The 21,323-nt window shown below is 58.8% G+C and overlaps 2 protein-coding genes across 8 annotated transcripts in view; one reads left to right on the top strand and one right to left on the bottom strand.

Annotated features, from left to right (window-relative positions):
• Positions 1–21,323, bottom strand: part of EVI5L (ecotropic viral integration site 5 like) — a 59,679-nt gene that overhangs the window by 20,601 nt on the left and 17,755 nt on the right. For 5 of the 7 annotated variants that reach the window (XM_064141657.1, XM_064141651.1, XM_064141656.1 and 2 more), the window contains exons 7-12: positions 17,478–17,621; positions 17,238–17,327; positions 14,947–15,044; positions 12,331–12,391; positions 9,479–9,532; positions 5,464–5,496 (exon numbers count right to left, since the gene is read on the bottom strand). In XM_064141657.1, coding sequence (XP_063997727.1) covers positions 5,464–5,496; positions 9,479–9,532; positions 12,331–12,391; positions 14,947–15,044; positions 17,238–17,327; positions 17,478–17,621 — 480 coding nt within the window. The remainder of the gene's footprint in view (positions 1–5,463; positions 5,497–9,478; positions 9,533–12,330; positions 12,392–14,946; positions 15,045–17,237; positions 17,328–17,477; positions 17,622–21,323) is intronic. The other 2 variants (XM_064141654.1, XM_064141655.1) reach the window with 1 other exon arrangement.
• Positions 9,699–10,481, top strand: LOC135174387 (uncharacterized; the record flags this gene model as incomplete). The annotated part of the gene is made up of 3 exons (XM_064141666.1): positions 9,699–9,877; positions 9,937–10,393; positions 10,440–10,481. Coding segments are annotated over 3 exons (678 nt in total), but the record flags the coding sequence as incomplete, so codon positions are not given.

Genomic DNA, 21,323 nt, shown 5'->3' with positions numbered 1-21,323 from the left:
AGGGCAAGGAGGTGGCACTGAGGATAAGGAGGTGGCACTGAGGATAAGGAGGTGGCACTGAGGGCAAGGAGGTGGCACTGAGGGCAAGGAGGGCACAGCAGGGGTGAGGAAGGCACAGGCAGGGGCAAGGAGGTGGCACTGAGGGCAAGGAGGTGGCACTGAGGACAGCAGGGGACAGGCAGGGGCAAGGAGGTGGCACTGAGGGCAAGGAGGGCACAGCAGGGGTGAGGAAGGCACAGCCAGGGGCAAGGAGGTGGCACTGAGGACAAGGAGGTGGCACTGAGGGCAAGAAGGGCACAGGCAGGTCTGGAAGGTGGCACTGAAGAGGAGGTGGCACTGAGGACATGGAGGTGGCACTGAGGACAAAAGGGGCACAGCAGGGGCAAGGAGGGCACAGGCAGGCCTGGGAGGTGGCACTGAGGGCGATTAAGGTGGCACCATCCATGAAGGGGCAACAGCAACCTCATGGCAGCTGGCACTAGATGGCACCAGCCCCATGGCAGGTGGCACTGAGGACAGTCAAGGTGCCACCAGCCCAGGGAGTGGTGCCAGCAGCCCGAGCCCAGATGGCACCAAGGGCAGGGAGGTGCCAACAGCCCCAGCCCAGATGGCACCAAGGGCAGGGAGGTGCCAACAGCCCGAGCCCAGATGCCACCAAGGGCAGGGAGGTGCCAGCAGCCCCAGCCCAGATGCCACCAAGGGCAGGGAGGTGCCAACAGCCCCAGCCCAGGTGCCACCAAGGGCAGAGAGGTGCCAGCAGCCCCAGCCCAGATGGCACCAAGGGCAGGGAGGTGCCAGCAGCCCCAGCCCAGATGGCACCAAGGGCAGGGAGGTGCCAGCAGCCCCAGCCCAGATGGCACCAAGGGCAGGGAGGTGCCAACCAGCCCCAGCCCAGATGCCACCAAGGGCAGGGAGGTGCCAACAGCCCCAGCCCAGATGGCACCAAGGGCAGGGAGGTGCCAACAGCCCCAGCCCAGATGCCACCAAGGGCAGGGAGGTGCCAACAGCCCCAGCCCAGATGCCACCAAGGGCAGGCAGGTGCCAACACCCCCAGCCCAGATGGCACCAAGGGCAGGGAGGTGCCAGCAGCCCCAGCCCAGATGGCACCAAGGGCAGGGAGGTGCCAACAGCCCCAGCCCAGATGGCACCAAGGGCAGGGAGGTGCCAACAGCCCCCACAGGACCTCCTTTGCCCCCTGCCAAATGCCTCCCTTTGGGGCAAGCTCAAACCTTCAGCTTGGAGCTCATTTTGGCACCAAGGCCTGGGCAGGAACCACTCCCAGTGGGGGCAGATCCCAAACTTCCTTCCCTAGATCCCAAATTCTTCCTGTTCCCACCCTCTGGAATTGGGAAAGCCTCTGGGAAAGGAGGAATTGGCTCCAAAAGGAAGCAGCAGAAGGATTTTGCCTCCCCTAAGAGACCCAAACTCAGCTCAAATCCCAAATTTTCCACCCAAATCCCAAATTTTCCAGCCTAAATCCCAAATTTCCCTCCCTAGATCCCAAATTCTTCCTGTTCCCACCCTCTGGAATCGTGGAAGCCTCTGGGAAAGGAGACCAAAAGGAGGAATTGGCTCCACAGGGAACCAGCAGAAGGATTTTGCCTCCCCTAAGAGACCCAAACTGAGCTCAAATCCCAAATTTCCCACCCAAATCCCAGTTTTTCCTTCCCCAAATCCCAAATTTCCCTCCCTAGATCCCAAATTCTTCCTGTTCCCACCCTCTGGAATCATGGAAGCCTCTGGGAAAGGAGGAATTGGCTCCACAGGGAAGCAGGAGAAGGATTTTGCCTCCCCTAAGAGACCCAAACTCAGCTCAAATCCCAAACTTCCCACCCAAATCCCAAATTTTCCAGCCTAAATCCCAAATTTCCCTCCCTAAATCCCAAATTCTTCCTGTTCCCACCCTCTGGAATCATGGAAGCCTCTGGGAAAGGAGAACAAAAGGAGGAATTGGCTCCAAAAGGAAGCAGCAGAAGGATTTTGCCTCCCCTAAGAGACCCAAACTCAGCTCAAATCCCAAATTTCTCACCCCAAATCCCAAATTTTCTTCCCCAAATCCCAAATTTCCCTCCCTAGATCCCAAATTCTTCCTGTTCCCACCCTCTGGAATCATGGAAGCCTCTGGAAAAGGAGACCAAAAGGAGGAATTGGCCCCACAGGGAAGCAGGAGAAGGATTTTGCCTCCCCTGAGAGACCCAAACTCAGCTCAAATCCCAAATTTCCCACCCAAATCCCAGTTTTTCCTTCCCCAAATCCCAAATTTTCCAGCCCAAATCCCAAATTTCCCTCCCTCAATCCCAAATTCTTCCTGTTCCCACCCTCTGGAATCGTGGAAGCCTCTGGGAAAGGAGGAATTGGCTCCACAGGGAAGCAGCAGAAGGATTTTGCCTCCCCTGAGAGACCCAAACTCAGCTCAAATCCCAAATTTCCCACCCAAATTCCAGTTTTTCCTTCCCCAAATCCCAAATTTCCCTCCCTAGATCCCAAATTCTTCCTGTTCCCACCCTCTGGAATCGTAGAAGCCTCTGGGAAAGGAGACCAAAAGGAGGAATTGGCTCCACAGGGAAGCAGGAGAAGGATTTTGCCTCCCCTGAGAGACCCAAACTCAGCTCAAATCCCAAATTTCCCACCCAAATCCCAAATTTTCCAGCCCAAATCCCAAATTTCCCTCCCCAAATCCCAAATTCTTCCTGTTCCCACCCTCTGGAATCATGGAAGCCTCTGGGAAAGGAGAGCAAAAGGAGGAATTGGCTCCAAAAGGAAGCAGCAGAAGGATTTTGCCTCCCCTAAGAGACCCAAACTCAGCTCAAATCCCAAACTTCCCACCCAAATCCCATTTTTTCCAGCCCAAATCCCAAATTTCCCTCCCCAAATGCCAAATTTTCCTGTTCCCACCCTCTGGAATCATGGAAGCCTCTGGGAAAGGAGGAATTGGCTCCACAGGGAAGCAGCAGAAGGATTTTGCCTCCCCTAAGAGACCCAAACTGAGCTCAAATCCCAAATTTCCCACCCAAATCCCAGTTTTTCCTTCCCCAAATCCCAAATTTTCCAGCCCAAATCCCAAATTTCCCTCCCTAGATCCCAAATTCTTCCTGTTCCCACCCTCTGGAATCATGGAAGCCACTGGAAAAGGAGACCAAAAGGAGGAATTGGCTCCACAGGGAAGCAGCAGAAGGATTTTGCCTCCCCTAAGAGACCCAAACTGAGCTCAAATCCCAAATTTTCAACCCAAATCCCATTTTTTCCCACCCCAAATCCCAAATTTTCCACCCCAAATCCCAAATTTCCTTCCCTCAATCCCAAATTTTCCTGTTCCCACCCTCTGGAATCATGGAAGCCTCTGGGAAAGGAGGAATTGGCTCCACAGGGAAGCAGCAGAAGGATTTTGCCTCCCCTGAGAGACCCAAACTCAGCTCAAATCCCAAACTTCCCACCCCAAATCCCAAATTTTCCAGACCAAATCCCAAATTTCCCTCCCTAGAACCCAAATTCTTCCTGTTCCCAACCTCTGGAATTGGGAAAGCCTCTGGGAAAGGAGGAATTGGCTCCACAGGGAAGCAGCAGAAGGATTTTGCCTCCCCTGAGAGACCCAAACTCAGCTCAAATCCCAAACTTCCCACCCAAATCCCAAATTTCCCTCCCTAGATCCCAAATTCTTCCTGTTCCCACCCTCTGGAATCATGGATGCCTCTGGGAAAGGAGGAATTGGCTCCAAAAGGAAGCAGGAGAAGGATTTTGCCTCCCCTAAGAGACCCAAACTCAGCTCAAATCCCAAATTTCCCACCCAAATCCCAAATTTTCCATCCCAAATCCCGAATTTTCCATCCCAAATCCCAAATTTCCTTCCCTCAATCCCAAATTCTTCCTGTTCCCACCCTCTGGAATCATGGAAGCCTCTGGGAAAGGAGGAATTGGCTCCAAAAGGAAGCAGCAGAAGGATTTTGCCTCCCCTGAGAGACCCAAACTCAGCTCAAATCCCAAATTTCCCACCCAAATCCCAGTTTTTCCTTCCCCAAATCCCAAATTTTCCATCCCAAATCCCAAATTTCCCTCCCTAGATCCCAAATTCTTCCTGTTCCCACCCTCTGCAATCATGGAAGCCTCTGGGAAAGGAGGAATTGGCTCCAAAAGGAAGCAGGAGAAGGATTTTGCCTCCCCTAAGAGACCCAAACTGAGCTCAAATCCCAAACTTCCCACCCAAATCCCATTTTTTCCTTCCCCAAATCCCAAATTTTCCAGCCTAGTTCCCAAATTCTTCCTGTTCCCACCCTCTGGAATCATGGAAGCCTCTGGAAAAGGAGACCAAAAGGAGGAATTGGCCCCACAGGGAAGCAGGAGAAGGATTTTGCCTCCCCTGAGAGACCCAAACTCAGCTCAAATCCCAAATTTCCCACCCAAATCCCAGTTTTTCCTTCCCCAAATCCCAAATTTCCCTCCACAAATCCCAAATTCTTCCTGTTCCCAACCTCTGGAATTGGGAAAGCCTCTGGGAAAGGAGGAATTGGCTCCACAGGGAAGCAGCAGAAGGATTTTGCCTCCCCTAAGAGACCCAAACTGAGCTCAAATCCCAAATTTCCCACCCAAATCCCAGTTTTTCCTTCCTCAAATCCCAAATTTTCTTCCCCAAATCCCAAATTTCCCTCCCTAAATCCCAAATTCTTCCTGTTCCCATCCTCTGGAATCATGGAAGCCTCTGGGAAAGGAGACCAAAAGGAGGAATTGGCTCCACAGGGAAGCAGGAGAACGATTTTGCCTCCCCTAAGAGACCTAAACTGAGCTCAAATCCCAAATTTCCCACCCAAATTCCAGTTTTTCCTTCCCCAAATGCCAAATTTTCCAGCCCAAATCCCAAATTTCCCTCCCTCAATCCCAAATTTTCCTGTTCCCACCCTCTGGAATCGTGGAAGCCTCTGGGAAAGGAGGAATTGGCTCCACAGGGAAGCAGCAGAAGGATTTTGCCTCCCCTAAGAGACCCAAACTCAGCTCAAATCCCAAATTTCCCACCCAAATCCCAAATTTTCCATCCCAAATCCCAAATTTTCCATCCCAAATCCCAAATTTCCTTCCCTCAATCCCAAATTCTTCCTGTTCCCACCCTCTGGAATCATGGAAGCCTCTGGGAAAGGAGGAATTGGCTCCAAAAGGAAGCAGGAGAAGGATTTTGCCTCCCCTGAGAGACCCAAACTGAGCTCAAATCCCAAACTTCCCACCCAAATCCCAGTTTTTCCATCCCAAATCCCAAATTTTCCATCCCAAATCCCAAATTCCCCTCCCTCAATCCCAACCCCCCTCCTTTTCCCACCCTCTGGAAGAGTGGGAGCCCCCTTGGAAGAGGACAGGAGGGCAAATGAGCTGAAGATGGGAGCAGGAAACATGGAGCTGGGGGATGGAGGAGGTGGGAATGGGAAGGAGTTGGGAATGGGAATGGGATTGGGAATGGGATTGGGAATGGTGGGATAGTACCTGGATGAGCCTGTCGGCGAGAGCTGCGCTCTCCTGCGGCCAGAGGGGGGAGAGAGAGCAGAGCAAATGGGGAAGAAAAGGAAGGAAGTAAGGAAAAGAGCAGGGAAAAAAAAGAGGAAGCAGCAAGAGGAAACCTCAGGGAAGTGCCCTGGGAGCAGGGGAAGATTCCCTGGAATCTGGGCAGGGAATTCCTGGGATTCTAAAAGGGGGAGGTAGGGGTAGGGGGGGGGAGGAAGGGGATTCGTGGGGAGATTGTCTGGATTCTGGGAGGGAGTCCTTGGAATCTGGAGGAGGTTTCCTGGGATTCTGGGGGAGGTTTCCTGGGATACTGGAAGGGATTCCCTGGATTCTGAAAGGGATTCCCTGGGCTCTGAAAGGGATTCCCTGGACTCTGAGGAGGATTCCCTGGGATTCTGAAGGGCATTCCTGGGATTCTGGAATGGATTCCCTGGATTCTGGGGGAGGTTTCCTGGACTCTGAGGGGGATTTCCTGGGATTCTGAGGGGGATTCCCTGGATGCTGGAAGGGATTCCCTGGACTCTGGGAGAGGTTTCCTGGGATTCTGAGGAGGATTCCCTGGGATTCTGAAGGGCATTCCTGGGATTCTGGAATGGATTCCCTGGATTCTGGGGGAATCTCCTGGGATTCTGAAGGGCATTCCCTGGATTCTGGAAGGGATTCCCTGGACTCTGGGGGAAATTCCTGGGATTCTGAAAGGGATTCCCTGGATTCTGAGGAAGATTTCCTGGGATTCTGAGGGAGATTCCCTGGGATTCTGGAAGGGATTCCCTGGATTCTGGGGGAATCTCCTGGGATTCTGGAAGGGATTTCCTGGACTCTGGGGGAAATTCTTGGGATTCTGAAAGGGATTCCCTGGATTCTGGAAGGGATTCCCTGGATTCTGAGGAGGATTTCCTGGGATTTTGGGGGAGCTTTCCTGGGATTCTGGAAGGGATTCCCTGGACTCTGGAGGAGATTCCCTGGATTCTGGGAGGGATTTCCTGGATTCTGGGAGGGATTTCCTGGATTCTGGGAGGGATTCCCTGGGATTCTGAAGGGCATTCCTGGGATTCTGGGAGGGATTCCTTGGAATCTGGAGGAGATTCCCTGGACTCTGGGGAAAATTCCTGGGATTCTGAAAGGGATTCCCTGGATTCTGAGGGGGATTCCCTGGGATTCTGAAGGACATTCCCTGGATGCTGGAAGGGATTCCCTGGATTCTGGGGGAGGTTTCCTGGGATTCTGAGGAGGATTCCCTGGGATTCTAAAGGGCATTTCTGGGATTCTGGAATGGATTCCCTGGATTCTGGGGGAGATTCTCTGGATTCTGGGGGAGATTCCCTGGATTCTGAGGAGGATTTCCTGGGATTCTGAGGGAGATTCCCAGGGATTCTGAAGGGCATTCCCTGGATTCTGGGGGAATCTCCTGGGATTCTGGAATGGATTCCCTGGACTCTGGAGGAGATTCCCTGGATTCTGGGAGGGATTTCCTGGGATTCTGGAATGGATTCCCTGGATTCTGGAAGGGATTCCCTGGGATTCTGAAGGGCATTCCTCCTGGGATTCTGGGAGGGATTCCTTGGAATCTGGAGGAGATTCCCTGGATTCTGGGGGAGGTTTCCTGGATTCTGGGAGGGATTTCCTAGGATTCTGAAGGGCATTCCTGGGATTCTGGAATGGATTCCCTGGATTCTGGGGGAATCTCCTGGGATTCTGAAGGGCATTCCCTGGATTCTGGAAGGGATTCCCTGGACTCTGGGGGAAATTCCTGGGATTCTGGAATGGATTCCCTGGGATTCTGGGGGAATCTCCTGGGATTCTGGAAGGGATTCCCTGGATTCTGGAAGGGATTCCCTGGATTCTAGGGGAGGTTTCCTGGGATTCTGAAGGGCATTCCCTGGATTCTGGGGGAAATTCCTGGGATTCTGGAAGGGATTCCCTGGACTCTGGGGGAGGTTTCCTGGGATTCTGGAAGGGATTCCCTGGACTCTGGGGGAGATTCCCTGGATTCTGGGAGGGATTTACTGGGATTCTAGGGGAGATTCCCTGGATTCTGGAGGAGGTTTCCTGGATTCTGGGAGGATTTCCTGGGATTCTGGGAGGGATTCCTTGGAATCTGGAGGAGATTCCCTGGATTCTGGGGGAGATTCCCTGGATTCTGAGGGGGATTTCCTGGGATTCTGAAGGGCATTCCCTGGATGCTGGAAGGGATTCCCTGGACGCTGGGGGAGGTTTCCTGGGATTCTGAGGGAGATTCCCTGGGATTCTGAAGGGCATTCCTGGGATTCTGGAATGGATTCCTTGGACTCTGGAGGAGATTCCCTGGATTCTGGGAGGGATTCCTGGGATTCTGGAAGGGATTCCCTGGACTCTGGAGGAGAGGTTTGAGGTCTCCAGGAGGTGTTTGGAGTCCTCCAGAGGCTTTTGGGGTCTCCAGGAGGTGGTTTGGAGTCCTCCAGAGGCTTTTGGGGTCTCCAGGAGGTGGTTTGGGTCCTCCAGGATGAGGTTTAAAGTCTCCAGGAGGTGGTTTGGGGTCTCCAGGAGGGTTGGGAGCCCTCCAGGAGGTGTTTGGAGTCCTCCAGGAGGTGGTTTGGGTCCTCCAGGAGGTGGTTTGGGGTCTCCAGGAGGTGGTTTGGGTCCTCCAGGAGGTGGTTTGGGGTCTCCAGGAGGTGGTTTGGGTCCTCCAGGGGCTTTTGGAGTCCTCCAGAGGCTTTTGGGGACCTCCAGGAGGTGGTTTTGGACCTCCAGGAGGTGGTTTTGGATCTCCAGGAGGTGGTTTGGAGTTCTCCAGAGGCTTTTGGGGTCTCCAGGAGGTGGTTTGGGTCCTCCAGGGGCTTTTGGAGTCCTCCAGAGGCTTTTGGGGTCTCCAGGAGGTGGTTTGGGGTCTCCAGGAGGTGTCTGGAGTCCTCCAGGGGCTTTTGGGGACCTCCAGGAGGTGGTTTTGGGTCTCCAGGAGGTGGTTTGGAGTCCTCCAGGGGCTTTTGGGGTCTCCAGGAGGTGGCTTGGTTCCTCCAGGGGCTTTTGGAGTCCTCGAGAGGCTTTTGGGGACCTCCAGGAGGTGGTTTGGGGTCTCCAGGAGGTGTCTGGAGTCCTCCAGGAGGAGTTTTGAATCCTCCAGGGGATTTTGGGGACCTCCAGGAGGTGGTTTGGGGTCTCCGGGAGGAGGTTTGGTTCCTCCAGGGGCTTTTGGGGACCTCCAGGAGGTGGTTTGGGTCCTCCAGGGGCTTTTGGAGTCCTCCAGAGGCTTTTGGGGTCTCCAGGAGGTGGTTTGGGGTCTCCAGGAGGTGGTTTGGGGTCTCCAGGAGGTGGTTTGGAGTCCTCCAGAGGCTTTTGGGGTCTCCAGGAGGTGGTTTGGTTCCTCCAGAGGCGTTTGGGGTCTCCAGGAGGTGGTTTGGTTCCTCCAGGGGCTTTTGGAGTCCTCCAGAGGCTTTTGGGGTCTCCAGGAGGTGTCTGGAGTCCTCCAGGGGCTTTTGGGGCCTCCAGGAGGTGGTTTGGGGTCTCCAGGGGCTTTTGGAGTCCTCGAGAGGCTTTTGGGGACCTCCAGGAGGTGGTTTGGGGTCTCCAGGAGGTGGTTTGGGGTCTCCAGGAGGTGGAGTCCTCCAGGGGCTTTTGGGGTCTCCAGGAGGTGGTTTGGTTCCTCCAGGGGCTTTTGGAGTCCTCCAGAGGCTTTTGGGGTCTCCAGGAGGTGTCTGGAGTCCCCCAGAGGCTTTTGGGGACCTCCAGGAGGTGGTTTGGGGTCTCCAGGAGGTGTCTGGAGTCCCCCAGAGGCTTTTGGGGACCTCCAGGAGGTGGTTTGGGGTCTCCAGGAGGTGTCTGGAGTCCCCCAGAGGCTTTTGGGTTCCTCCAGGAGAACTTTTTGGGTTCTCCATGGGTTTTTTTGGAGGTTCTTAAGGGGTTTTGGGGTCCTCCAGGAGGTGTTTTGGGTCCTGCTGGAGATACTTTAGGTCCTGCAGGAGGTTTTGGGGTGCTCCAGGGCAGGGCTTTTGCTTTGGGGGTGTCCCCCCCTGGGCCTCACCTTCTCGAGGGTCTCAATGCGCTGCTTCAGGAGGCGATTCTCAGTGCGGAGCCGCTGGGGAGGGGGAGGAGGAGAGAGGAGGAGGAAGGAGGAGGAGGAGGAGGGGGAAAGGGAGGAGGAGGAGGAGGGGGAAAGGGAGGAGGAGGAGGAGGGGGAAAGGGAGGAGGAGGAGGAGGGGGAAAGGGAGGAGGAGGAGGAGGGGGAAAGGGAGGAGGAGGAGGAGGGGGAAAGGGAGGAGGAGGAGGAGGGGGAAAGGGAGGAGGAGGAGGAGGGGGAAAGGGAGGAGGAGGAGGAGGGGGAAAGGGAGGAGGAGGAGGAGGGGGAAAGGGAGGAGGAGGAGGAGGGGGAAAGGGAGGAGGAGGAGGAGGGGGAAAGGGAGGAGGAAGAGGAGGAGAAAGGGCGGAGGAGGAGGGGAAAGGGAGGAAGGAGGAGGGGGAAAGGGAGGAGGAGGGGGAAAGGGAGGAGGAGGAGGAGGAGGGAGAAAGGGAGGAGGAGGAGGAGGGGGAAAGGGAGGAGGAAGAAAGGGAGGGGGAGGAGGAGGAAAGGGAGGGGGAGGAGGAGGAAAGGGAGGGGGAGGAGGAGGAAAGGGAGGGGGAGGAGGAGGAAAGGGAGGGGGAGGAGGAGGAAAGGGAGGGGGAGGAGGAGGAAAGGGAGGGGGAGGAGGAGGAAAGGGAGGGGGAGGAGGAGGAAAGGGAGGGGGAGGAGGAGGAAAGGGAGGGGGAGGAGGAGGAAAGGGAGGGGGAGGAGGAAGAAAGGGAGGGGGAGGAGGAAGAAAGGGAGGGGGAGGAGGAAGAAAGGGAGGGGGAGGAGGAAGAAAGGGAGGGGGAGGAGGAAAGGGAGGAGGAGGAAAGGGAGGAGGAGGGGGAGGGAGAGACAACAACAATGGGGACAGATGAAGGCCAAGAGGAGCATTTGGTACCCCCCCAGAGGGGCACTGAGCTTGGGGACATCTGGGGCCAAGGAGACAATGGAGGTGGCTCAAGAGGCCTCTGGGGACAGCTGAAAGGGTTGTGGGGTGGTGGCCCCAGGGTGGGTCATGGTGGCCCCAGGATGGGTGGTGGTGGCCCCAGGGTGGGTCATGGTGGCCCCAGGATGGGTGGTGGTGGCCCCAGGGTGGGTCATGGTGGCCCCAGGATGGGTGGTGGTGGCCCCAGGGTGGGTCATGGTGGCCCCAGGATGGGTGGTGGTGGCCCCAGGGTGGGTGGTGGTGGCCCCAGGATGGGTGGTGGTGGCCCCAGGATGGGTCATGGTGGCACCAGGATGGCTTAGAGGGTCCAAAAGGTCCCAGGGATGGGTTGGATGTCCCCAAGGATGGGTGGTGGTGGCCCTAGGGTGGGTCATGGTGGCACCAGGATGGCTTAGAGGGTCCAAAAGGTCCCAGGGATGGGTTGGATGTCCCCAAGGATGGGTGGTGGTGGCACTAGGGTGGGTCATAGTGGCACCAGGATGGGTCATGGTGGCACCAGGATGGGTGGTGGTGGCCTTAGGGTGGGTCATGGTGGCACCAGGATGGCTCAGATGGTCCAAAAGGTCCCAGGGATGGGTTGGATGTCCCCAAGGATGGGTGGTGGTGGCCCTAGGGTGGGTCATGGTGGCCCTAGGGTGGGTCATGGTGGCACCAAGATGGGTTAGATGGTCCCAGGGATGGGTGGTGGTGGCCCTGAGGTGGCTCAAGTGGCCCTTGGGGACACATGAAGTGGTCTTGGGATGAGTGGTGGTGGCCACTTGGGTCTTGGTGGGCACCAGGATGGGTCACGGTGGCACCAGGATGGCTTAGAGGGTCCAAAAGGTCCCAGGGATGGGTTGGATGTCCCCAAGGATGGGTGGAGGTGGCACCAGGATGGGTCATAGTGGCACCAGGATGGGTCACGGTGGCACCAGGATGGCTTAGAGGGTCCAAATGGTCCCAGGGATGGGTTGGATGTCCCCAGGGATGGGTGGAGGTGGCACCAGGATGGGTCATAGTGGCACCAGGATGGGTCATGGTGGCCCTAGGATGGGTCATGGTGGCCCCAAGATGGCTCAGATGGTCCAAAAGGTCCCAAGGATGGGTTGGATGTCCCCAAGGATGGGTGGTGGTGGCACTAGGATGGGTCATGGTGACCCTAGGATGGGTCATGGTGGCACCAGGATGGCTCAGATGGTCCAAAAGGTCCCAGGGATGGGTTGGATGTCCCCAGGGATGGGTGGTGGTGGCACTAGGATGGGTCATGGTGGCACCAGGATGGGTTAGATGGTCCCAGGGATGGGTGGTGGTGGCCCTGAGGTGGCTCAAGTGGCCCTTGGGGACACATGAAGTGGTCTTGGGATGAGTGGTGGTGGCCACTTGGGTCTTGGTGGGCACCAGGATGGGTCATGGTGGCACCAGGATGGCTTAGATGGTCCAAAAGGTCCCAGGGATGGGTTAAATGTCCCCAGGGATGGGTAGTGGTGGCACTAAGGTGGGTCATAGTGGCACCAGGATGGGTCATGGTGGCACCAGGATGGGTCATGGTGGCCCCAAGATGGCTCAGATGGTCCAAAAGGTCCCAGGGATGGGTTGGATGTCCCCAGGGATGGGTGGTGGTGGCACTAGGATGGGTCATGGTGGCACCAGGCTGGGTCATGGTGGCACCAGGCTGGGTCATGGTGACCCTAGGATGGGTCATGGTGGCACCAGGATGGCTTAGATGGTCCAAAAGGTCCCAGGGATGGGTTAGATGTCCCCAGGGATGGGTGGTGGTGGCCCTAGCATGGGTCTTGGTGGGCACCAGGATGGGTCATGGTGGCACCAGGATGGCTGCAGGGAGGACCCAAGAGGCCTTGAGGGCATCTCCAGCAGGTGTAGGAGGTGCCCAGGGGCCTTGGCTCACCTTGATCTCGATCTGCTCCTCCATCTCCTTGTTCTTGAGGGCTGCATACTCCTTCTCCAGCCTGCCCAGGGACAGCAGGCACAGTGCCAGGCAGGTTGGCAGAGAGCTCCAAGCTGCTCCGTGCCAACCTCTGTGCCCTACCCAACCAACCCAGAGCCTGGCACTCAGTGCCCCCCAGCCAGGCTTGGCTTCAACACCTCCAGGCACAGCCACTGCACCACCTCCCTGGGCAGCCCAGTCCAGTGCCAATCTCTCTCTGTGGGCACAGCTTCCTCATCACATCCAGCCTGAGCCTGCCCTGGCACAGCTTGAGGCTGTGCCCACTTCTGGCCCTGCCTGCCTGGCAGCAGAGCCCAACCCCACCTGGCTACAGCCTCCCTGCAGGCAGCAATCAGCTCTGCCCTCAGCCTGCTCTGTGCCAGGCTGCACCCCCCCAGCTCCCTCAGCCTCTCCTCACAGGGCTGTGCCCAGCCCTTCACCAACCTTGGTGCCCATCTCTGGGCACCTCCCAGCACCTCAGCAGCTCTCTGCAATGGAGGAGCCCAGAGCTGGGCACAGCACTCCAGGGGTGCCCTGAGCAGTGCTGGGCACAGGGGCACAAGAACCTCCCTTGCCCTGCTGCCCACACTGCTCCTGAGCCAGCCCAGGATGCCACTGGGCACCCTGCCCACCTGGGCACTGCTGCCTCCTCTGCAGCTGCTGCCAAGCAGCTCCCCCAGGGCCCTCTCTGCCTGCCTGCTCTCAGCCACTCTGGCCCCAGCCTGTGCCACTGCTTGGGCTTGTTGTGGCCAGAGGGCACAGCCTGGCACTGGGACTTGTTCAGTCTCATCCCCTTGGCCTCTGCCCACCCATCCAGCCTGGCATGGTGCCCTCTGCAGGGCTCTGCTGCCCTCCACCAACTCCACAGCTGCTCCTAGTTCAGTGCCAGCTGCACCCTCACTGCTGCTGGACTCAATGCCCTGGGCCAGGGCAGCAATAAAGAGGTTGAACAGGACTGTGCCCAGCAGTGGGGGCACAGCACCAGTGCCAGCTGCCAGCTGGATGTGGCACCACTCTGTGCCCAGCAGTGGGGGAACAACACTGGTGCCAGCTGCCACCTGGATGTGGCACCACTCTGTGCCCAGCAGTGGGGGCACACCACCAGTGCCACCTGGATGTGGTACCACTCTGTGCCCAGCAGTGGAGGCACATCACCAGTGCCAGCTGCCAACTGCATGTGGCACCATTCACCACCACTCTGTGCCCAGCAGTGGGAGCACAACACTGGTGCCAGCTGCCACCTGGATGTGCCACCCCTCTGTGCCCAGCAGTTGGGACCACACCACCAGTGCCACCTGGATGTGCCACCCTTCACCACCACTCTGTGCCCAGCAGTGGGGGCACAGCACCAGTGCCAGCTGCCAGCTGGATGTGGCACCACTCTGTGCTCAGCAGTGTGGGCACAGCACCAGTGCCAGCTGCCACCTGGATGTGCCACCACTCTGTGCCGAGCAGTGGGGGCACAACACTGGTGCCAGCTGCCACCTGGATGTGCCACCACCACTCTGTGCCCAGCAGTGGGGGCACAGCACCGGTGCCAGCTGCCACCTGGATGTGCCACCACCACTCTGTGCCCAGCAGTGGGGACTACACCTACCACTGCCACCTGGATGTGCCACCACTCTGTGCCCAGCAGTGGGAGCACACCGCTGGTGCCAGCTGCCCCCTGGCTGTGCCACCCCTCTGTGCCCAGCAGTGGGGACTACACCTACCACTGCCCCCTGGCTGTGCCACCCCTCTGTGCCCAGCAGTGGGGACCACATCACCACTGCCCCCTGGCTGTGCCACCCCTCTGTGCCCAGCAGTGGGGACCACATCACCACTGCCCCCTGGCTGTGCCACCTCTCTGTGCCCAGCAGTGGGGACCACACCTACCACTGCCCCCTGGCTGTGTCACCCCTCTGTGCCCAGCAGTGGGGACCACATCACCACTGCCCCCTGGCTGTGCCACCCCTTTGTGCCCAGCAGTGGGGACCACACCTACCACTGCCCCCTGGCTGTGCCACCTCTCTGTGCCCAGCAGTGGGGACCACATCACCACTGCCCCCTGGCTGTGCCACCCCTCTGTGCCCAGCAGTGGGGACCACATCACCACTGCCCCCTGGCTGTGCCACCCCTTTGTGCCCAGCAGTGGGGACCACACCTACCACTGCCCCCTGGCTGTGCCACCCCTCTGTGCCCAGCAGTGGGACCACATCACCACTGCCCCCTGGCTGTGCCACCCCTCTGTGCCCAGCAGTGGGGACCACATCACCACTGCCCCCTGGCTGTGCCACCCCTCTGTGCCCAGCAGTGGGGACCACACCTACCACTGCCCCCCTGGCTGTGCCACCTCTCTGTGCCCAGCAGTGGGGACCACATCACCACTGCCCCCTGGCTGTGCCACCCCTCACCCCCACTCTGCTCCCTGCCCTTCCAGCCACTCCTTAACCCACCCAAGCCACCCAGCTGTGCCAAGAGCTGCTTTGTGGGCAGGGTGCCAAGGCAGGGGGCAGGGTGCCAAGGCAGGGGGCAGGGTGCCAAGGCAGGGGGCAGGGTGCCAAGGCAGGGGGCACCCAGAAGAACTTCTGCTCTCACCTCTTCATCTTCTTGGGGTTGTACTTGACCTGGAAGGCCTTGAGGATGAGCTTGTCCGGGCAGCTGTCGAACTGGTGTGGGATCACCCTCTGGAAGTACTGCAGGAACCAGGAGAGGCCTTCAGGGCACAGCCTTGGGCCAGAGGAGCTCCTGAAGAGGGCCTCCAGAAGAAGAGCTCCAGAAGAGGACCTCCTGAAAAGGACCTCCTGAAGAGGACCTCCTGAAGAGGACCTCCTGAAAAGGACCTCCTGAAAAGGACCTCCTGAAGAGGGCCTCCTGAAGAGGGCCTCCTGAAGAGGGCCTCCTGAAGAGGGCCTCCTGGAGAGCATCTACAGAAGAGGACCTCCTGAAGAGAAGCTCCTGAAGAGAAGCTCCTGAAGAGAAGCTCCTGAAGAGAAGCTCATGAAGAGGACCTCCAGAAGAGGAGCTCCAAAAGAGGAGCTCCAAAAGAGGAGCTCATGAAGAAGAGCTCCAGAAGAGGGCCTCCTGAAAAGGACCTCCAGAAGAGAGCCTCCTGAAGAGAAGCTCCAGAAGAGGACCTCCAGAAGAGGACCTCCAGAAGAGGACCTCCAGAAGAGGACCTCCAGAAGAGGAGCTCCAGAAGAGGAGCTCCAGAAGAGGAGCTCCTGAAGAGGAGCTCCTGAAGAGAAGCTCCAGAAGAGGACCTCCAGAAGAGGATCTCCTGAAGAAGAGCTCCAGAAGAGGAGCTCCAGAAGAGGGTCTCCAGAAGAGGACCTCCAGAAGAAGAGCTCCTGAAGAGGACCTCCAGAAGAGGGCCTCCAGAAGAGGGCCTCCAGAAGAGGGCCTCCTGAGAGGTCCAAACCTGCCTCAAAACAGAGCCTAAGGGAAAGATTTGATCTCCTGCAGGTATTGGTGGGGAAGTGGAAACCTTGGAAGAGGAGGTGGAGGGAAGGGTTAGGGGAAAAGAGGTCCTCTTGGGAGTGTTGATGGACAAAGCCAACCCAAAAGAGGTCCTCTTGGGGGTGCTGATGAATAAAACCAACCCAAAAGAGGTCCTCTTGGGGGTGTTGATGGACAAAGCCAACCCAAAAGAGGTCCTCTTGGGGGTGTTGATGGACAAAGCCAACCCAAAAGAGGTCCTCTTGGAGGTCCTGAAGGACAAAGCCAACCCAAAAGAGGTTCTGATGGATAAAGCCAACCCAAAAGAGGTCCTCTTGGGGGTGATGATGGACAAAGCCAACCCAAAAGAGGAGCTCATGGACAAGTCCAGCTCAAAAGAGGTCCTCTTGGGGGTGTTGATGGACAAAGCCAACCCAAAAGAGGTTCTGATGGACAAAACCAAACCAAAATAGGTCCTCTTGGGGGTCCTGAAGGACAATTCCAAGCCAAAAGAGGTTTTGATGGCCAAAGCCAACCCAAAAGAGGAGCTGGAGGGAAGGTTCAGCTCAAAATAGATCCTCTTGGGGGTTCTGATGGACAAAGCCAACCCAAAAGAGGTTCTGATGGCCAAGGCCACCTCAGATCAGTTCCTGATGGCCAAACCCACCCCAATCCAGCTCCTGATGGCCAAACCCACCCCAAATCAGGTCTTGATAGCCAAACCCACCCCAAACCAGCTCCCAGTGGCCAAACTCCACCTCAAACCAGCTCCCAGTGACCAAACCCACCCCAAACCAGCTCCTGGTGGCCAAACTCATCCCAAACCAGCTCCTGTTGGCCCAGGCCACCTCAGAACAGCTCCCAATGGCCAAACCCACCCCAAACCAGCTCCTGATGGCCAAACCCACCCCAAACCAGCTCCTGTTGGCCAAGGCCACCTCAGAACAGCTCCCAATGGCCAAGGCCATCCCAAACCAGCTCCCAGTGACCAAACCCACCCCAAACCAGCTCCTGATGGCCAAACCCATCCCAAACAAGCTCCCAGTGGCCAAACCCACCCCAAATCAGCTCCTGTTGGCCCAGGCCACCTCAGAACAGCTCCCAATGGCCAAGGCCATCCCAAACCAGCTCCCAGTGGCCAAACCCACCCCAAACCAGCTCCTGATGGCCAAACCCCACCTCAAACCAGCTCCTGATGGCCAAATCCACACCAAACCAGCTCCTGATGGCCAAACCCCACCTCAAACCAGCTCCCAGTGACCAAACCCACCCCAAACCAGCTCTTGATGGCCAAACCCATCCCAAACAAGCTCCCAGTGGCCAAACCCCACCTCAAACCAAGCCCTCCTGGCTACCTCCAGGCCCAAACCCACCCCAGAACACCTCCTGCTGGCCAAAGCCACCCCAAGGCAAAGCTCCCCCCCAGCTTCCAGCAGGCCCCCAGCAGCTACCTGGGACATGCCCTCCATGTCCAGCTGGACCAGCTCGGCCTGGTTGACCTGCAGCAGAGCCATGCCCACACGGAAGACGATCTCCAGGCCCTGGTGGGAAGGTCCCAGGTTGGTTCCCATTCCCCTTCCAAGCTTCACCTCTGAGCTGCTCCTTCCCAGCCCCCCCAGAAGGTTGCTGGGGAGGAGGTTGGGGGCTCAGGAGGTGGTGTTCAGTTGGGGTCCAGCTGGGGCTGAGCTCACCTCGTACATGAAGATGTCGAAGACTCTGGTGGCCACTGGGAGGGGGAAGGTGGTGAGGAAGAGGGTGAGGAACCAGGAGGAAGCATACATGGAAGTGAGGAAGCTCTGGGAGCGGAAGTGGACGTTCAGCTCTGGGAGCTGCTCCTGCAGGGGAGGAATGGGGACAAGTGGGAGAGAGACTGGAGAGGGGGGAAGGAGGGAGGGAGGGAGGGGAAGGAGGTCGGGGAGAGGGGGGAAGGAGGGAGGGAGGGAGGGAGGGGAAGGAGGTCGGGGAGAGGGGGGAAGGAGGGAGGGCAGGGGGAAGAAAGTTGGGGGAGGGGAGAAGGGGAGAAGGAGGGTGGAGGGAGGTTGAGGGAAGGAGGTTGGGGGAGAGAGAGGGGGGAAAGGAGGGTGGGGGAGAGAGAGGGGGGAAAGGAGGGTGGGGGAGAGAGAGGGGGGAAAGGAGGGTGGGGGAGAGAGAGGGGGGGAAAGGAGGGTGGGGGAGAGAGAGGGGGGAAAGGAGGGTGGGGGAGGGAGAGGGGGGAAGGAAGGTGGGGGAGGGAGAGGGGGAAGGAAGGTGGGGGAGGGAGGGGGGGAAGGAAGGTGGGGGAGGGAGAGGGGGGAAGGAAGGTGGGGGAGGGAGAGGGGGGAAGGAGGGGAAGGGAGGGAGGGGGGAAGGAGGGTGGAGGGAGGGAGGAGAGGAGGGGGGAGGGAGGGAGGAGGAGACGGTGGAGGGAGGGAGGAAGAAGGGTGGAGGGAGGGAGGGAGGGAGGGGGGAAGAAGGGTCGGGGAGAGAGATGGGGGAAGGAGGGTGGAGGGAGGGAGAGGAAGGAGGTTGGGGGAGGGAGAGGGAGGTTGGAGGGAGAGGAAGGAGGGTGGAGGGAGAGGAAGGAGGGTGGAGGGAGGGAGGGGGGAAGGAGGGTGGAGGGAGAGGAAGGAGGGTGGAGGGAGAGGAAGGAGGGTGGAGGGAGAGGAAGGTGGGTGGAGGGAGAGGATGGAGGGTGGAGGGAGAGGAAGGAGGGTGGAGGGAGAGGAAGGAGGGTGGAGGGAGGGAGGGAGGGAGGGAGGGGGGAAGGAGGGTGGGGAAGAGAGAGAGGGGAAGGTGGGTGGGGGGAGGGAGTGGAAAGAGATTGGGGGAGGGAGGGTGGAAGGAGGAGGGGGGAGGAGGTTGGGGGAAGGAGCAGGGAAGGAGGTTGGGGGGAGGGAAGGAGGGTGGAGGGAGAAAGAGGGGGAAAGGAGGGTGGAGGAAGGGAGGGGGGGAAGGAGGGTGGGGGAGGGAGGGTGGAAGGAGGATAAGGGAGGGAGGGGGAAGGAGGTTGGGAGAGGTCTAGGAAGGGTCCTCTGGAGGGCAAGCTCAGAGGTGGTCCTCAGGGTCTCCAGGATGGACCTCAGGATGGTTTGAGGAGGCCCAGGAGGGGTTTGGTGGGTAGGGAGCAGGGGGAGGATTGGCAGGGAGGGCTTGGGGATGGCCTCCAGGGGGCCCAGAAGGGCCTCAGGGATGGGATCTTGGTGGGAGGAGGTTCAGGGATGGTCCCCAAGGGCTCCAGAAGGGCCTCAGGGATGGGAGCTTGGTGAGAGGAGGTTCAGGGATGGTCCCCAAGGGCTCCAGAAGGGCCTTGAGGGGCCTCAGGGATGGGGGCTTGGTCACAGGAGGTTCAGGGATGGTCCCCAAGGGCTCCAGAGGGGCCTCAGGGCTGGGAGCCTGGTGGGAGGAGGTTCAGGGATGGTCCCCAAGGGCTCCTGCACGGCCTTGAGGGCCTCAGGGAAGGGGTTTTGCTCGTAGGAGGTTCAGGGATGGTCCCCAAGGAGCCCAGAAGGGCCTCAGGGATGGGAGCTTGGTGGGAGGAGGTTCAGGGATGGTCCCCAAGGGCTCCAGAAGGGCCTCAGGGATGGTTTCTTGGTGGGAGGAGGTTCAGGGATGGTCCCCAAGGGCTCCAGAAGGGCCTCAGGGATGGGAGCTTGGTGGGAGGAGGTTCAGGGATGGTCCCCAAGGGCTCCAGAAGGGCCTCAGGGATGGGAGCTTGGTGGGAGGAGGTTCAGGGATGGTCCCCAAGGGCTCCAGAAGGGCCTTGAGGGGCCTCAGGGATGGGGGCTTGGTCATAGGAGGTTCAGGGATGGTCCCAAAGGGCTCCTGCATGGCCTCAGGGATGGGAGCTTGGTGGGAGGAGGTTCAGGGATGGTCCCCAAGGGCTCCTGCATGGCCTTGAGGGGCTTCAGGGATGGTTTCTTGGTGGGAAGAGGTTCAGGGATGGTCCCCAAGGGCTCCAGAAGGGCCTCAGGGATGGGATCTTGGTGGGAGGAGGTTCAGGGATGGTCCCCAAGGGCTCCAGAAGGGCCTCAGGGATGGGATCTTGGTGGAAGGAGGTTCAGGGATGGTCCCCAAGGGCTCCAGAAGGGCCTCAGGGATGGGATCTTGGTGGGAGGAGGTTCAGGGATGGTCCTCAAGGGCTCCAGAAGGGCCTCAGGGATGGGATCTTGGTGGGAGGAGGTTCAGGGATGGTCCTCAAGGAGCCCAGAACTGCCTCAGGGATGGGAGCTTGGTGGGAGGAGGTGCAGGGATGGTCCCCAAGGGCTCCAGAAGGGCCTCAGGGATGGGATCTTGGTGGGAAGAGGTTCAGGGATGGTCCCCAAGGGCTCCAGAAGGGCCTCAGGGATGGTTTCGTGGTGGGAAGAGGTTCAGGGATGGTCCCCAAGGGCTCCAGAAGGGCCTCAGGGATGGGATCTTGGTGGGAGGAGGTTCAGGGATGGTCCCCAAGGGTTCCAGAAGGGCCTCAGGGATGGGATCTTGGTGGGAGGAGGTTCAGGGATGGTCCCCAAGGGGCCTAGAATTGCCTCAGGGATGGGAGCTTGGTGGGAGGAGGTTCAGGGATGGTCCCCAAGGGCTCCAGAAGGGCCTCAGGGATGGGAGCTTGGTGGGAGGAGGTTCAGGGATGGTCCCCAAGAGCTCCAGAAGGGCCTCAGGGATGGGATCTTGGTGGGAGGAGGTTCAGGGATGGTCCCCAAGGGCTCCAGAAGGGCCTCAGGGATGGGAGCTTGGTGGGAGAAGATTCAGGGATGGTCCCCAAGGGCTCCAGAAGGGCCTTGAGGGCCTCAGGGATGGGGTTTTGGTCATAGGAGGTTCAGGGATGGTCCCCAAGGGCTCCAGAAGGGCCTCAGGAATGGGAGCTTGGTGGGAGGAGGTTCAGGGATGGTCCCCAAGAGCTCCAGAAGGGCCTCAGGGATGGGATCTTGGTGGGAGGAGGTTCAGGGATGGTCCCAAGGACTCCAGAAGGGCCTCAGGGATGGTTTCTTGGTGGGAAGAGGTTCAGGGATGGTCCCCAAGGGCTCCAGAAGGGCCTCAGGGATGGGAGCTTGGTGGGAGGAGGTTCAGAGATGGTCCCAAAGGGCTCCAGAAGGGCCTCAGGGATGGTTTCTTGGTGGGAGGAGGTTCAGGGATGGTCCCCAAGGGCTCCAGAAGGGCCTCAGGGATGGGAGCTTGGTGGGAAGAGGCTCAGGGATGGTCCCCAAGGGCTCCAAAAGGGCCTCAGGGATGGGAGCTTGGTGGGAGGAGGTTCAGGGATGGTCCCCAAGGGCTCCAGAAGGGCCTCAGGGATGGGAGCTTGGTGGGAAGAGGTTCAGGGATGGTCCCCAAGGGCTCCAGAAGGGCCTCAGGGATGGTTTCTTGGTGGGAAGAGGTTCAGGGATGGTCCCCAAGGGCTCCAGAAGGGCCTCAGGGATCTGAGCTTGGTGGGAGGAGGTTCAGGGATGCTCCTCAGAACCCCCCCCCTCAGGGCCACCCCCGAGGGCTGTGCGGCTCCAGCGGAGGGAACCAACCTCTGCCCCCCCAGGAAGCTTCCAAGTCCATTCCAAACCTTTCCTGTTCCTTCT

The sequence above is a fragment of the Pogoniulus pusillus genome, unplaced genomic scaffold (genome assembly GCF_015220805.1).
Source record: "Pogoniulus pusillus isolate bPogPus1 unplaced genomic scaffold, bPogPus1.pri scaffold_62_arrow_ctg1, whole genome shotgun sequence".
Classification (NCBI taxonomy): domain Eukaryota; kingdom Metazoa; phylum Chordata; class Aves; order Piciformes; family Lybiidae; genus Pogoniulus; species Pogoniulus pusillus.
This window is presented reverse-complemented; position numbering and strand designations above follow the sequence as displayed.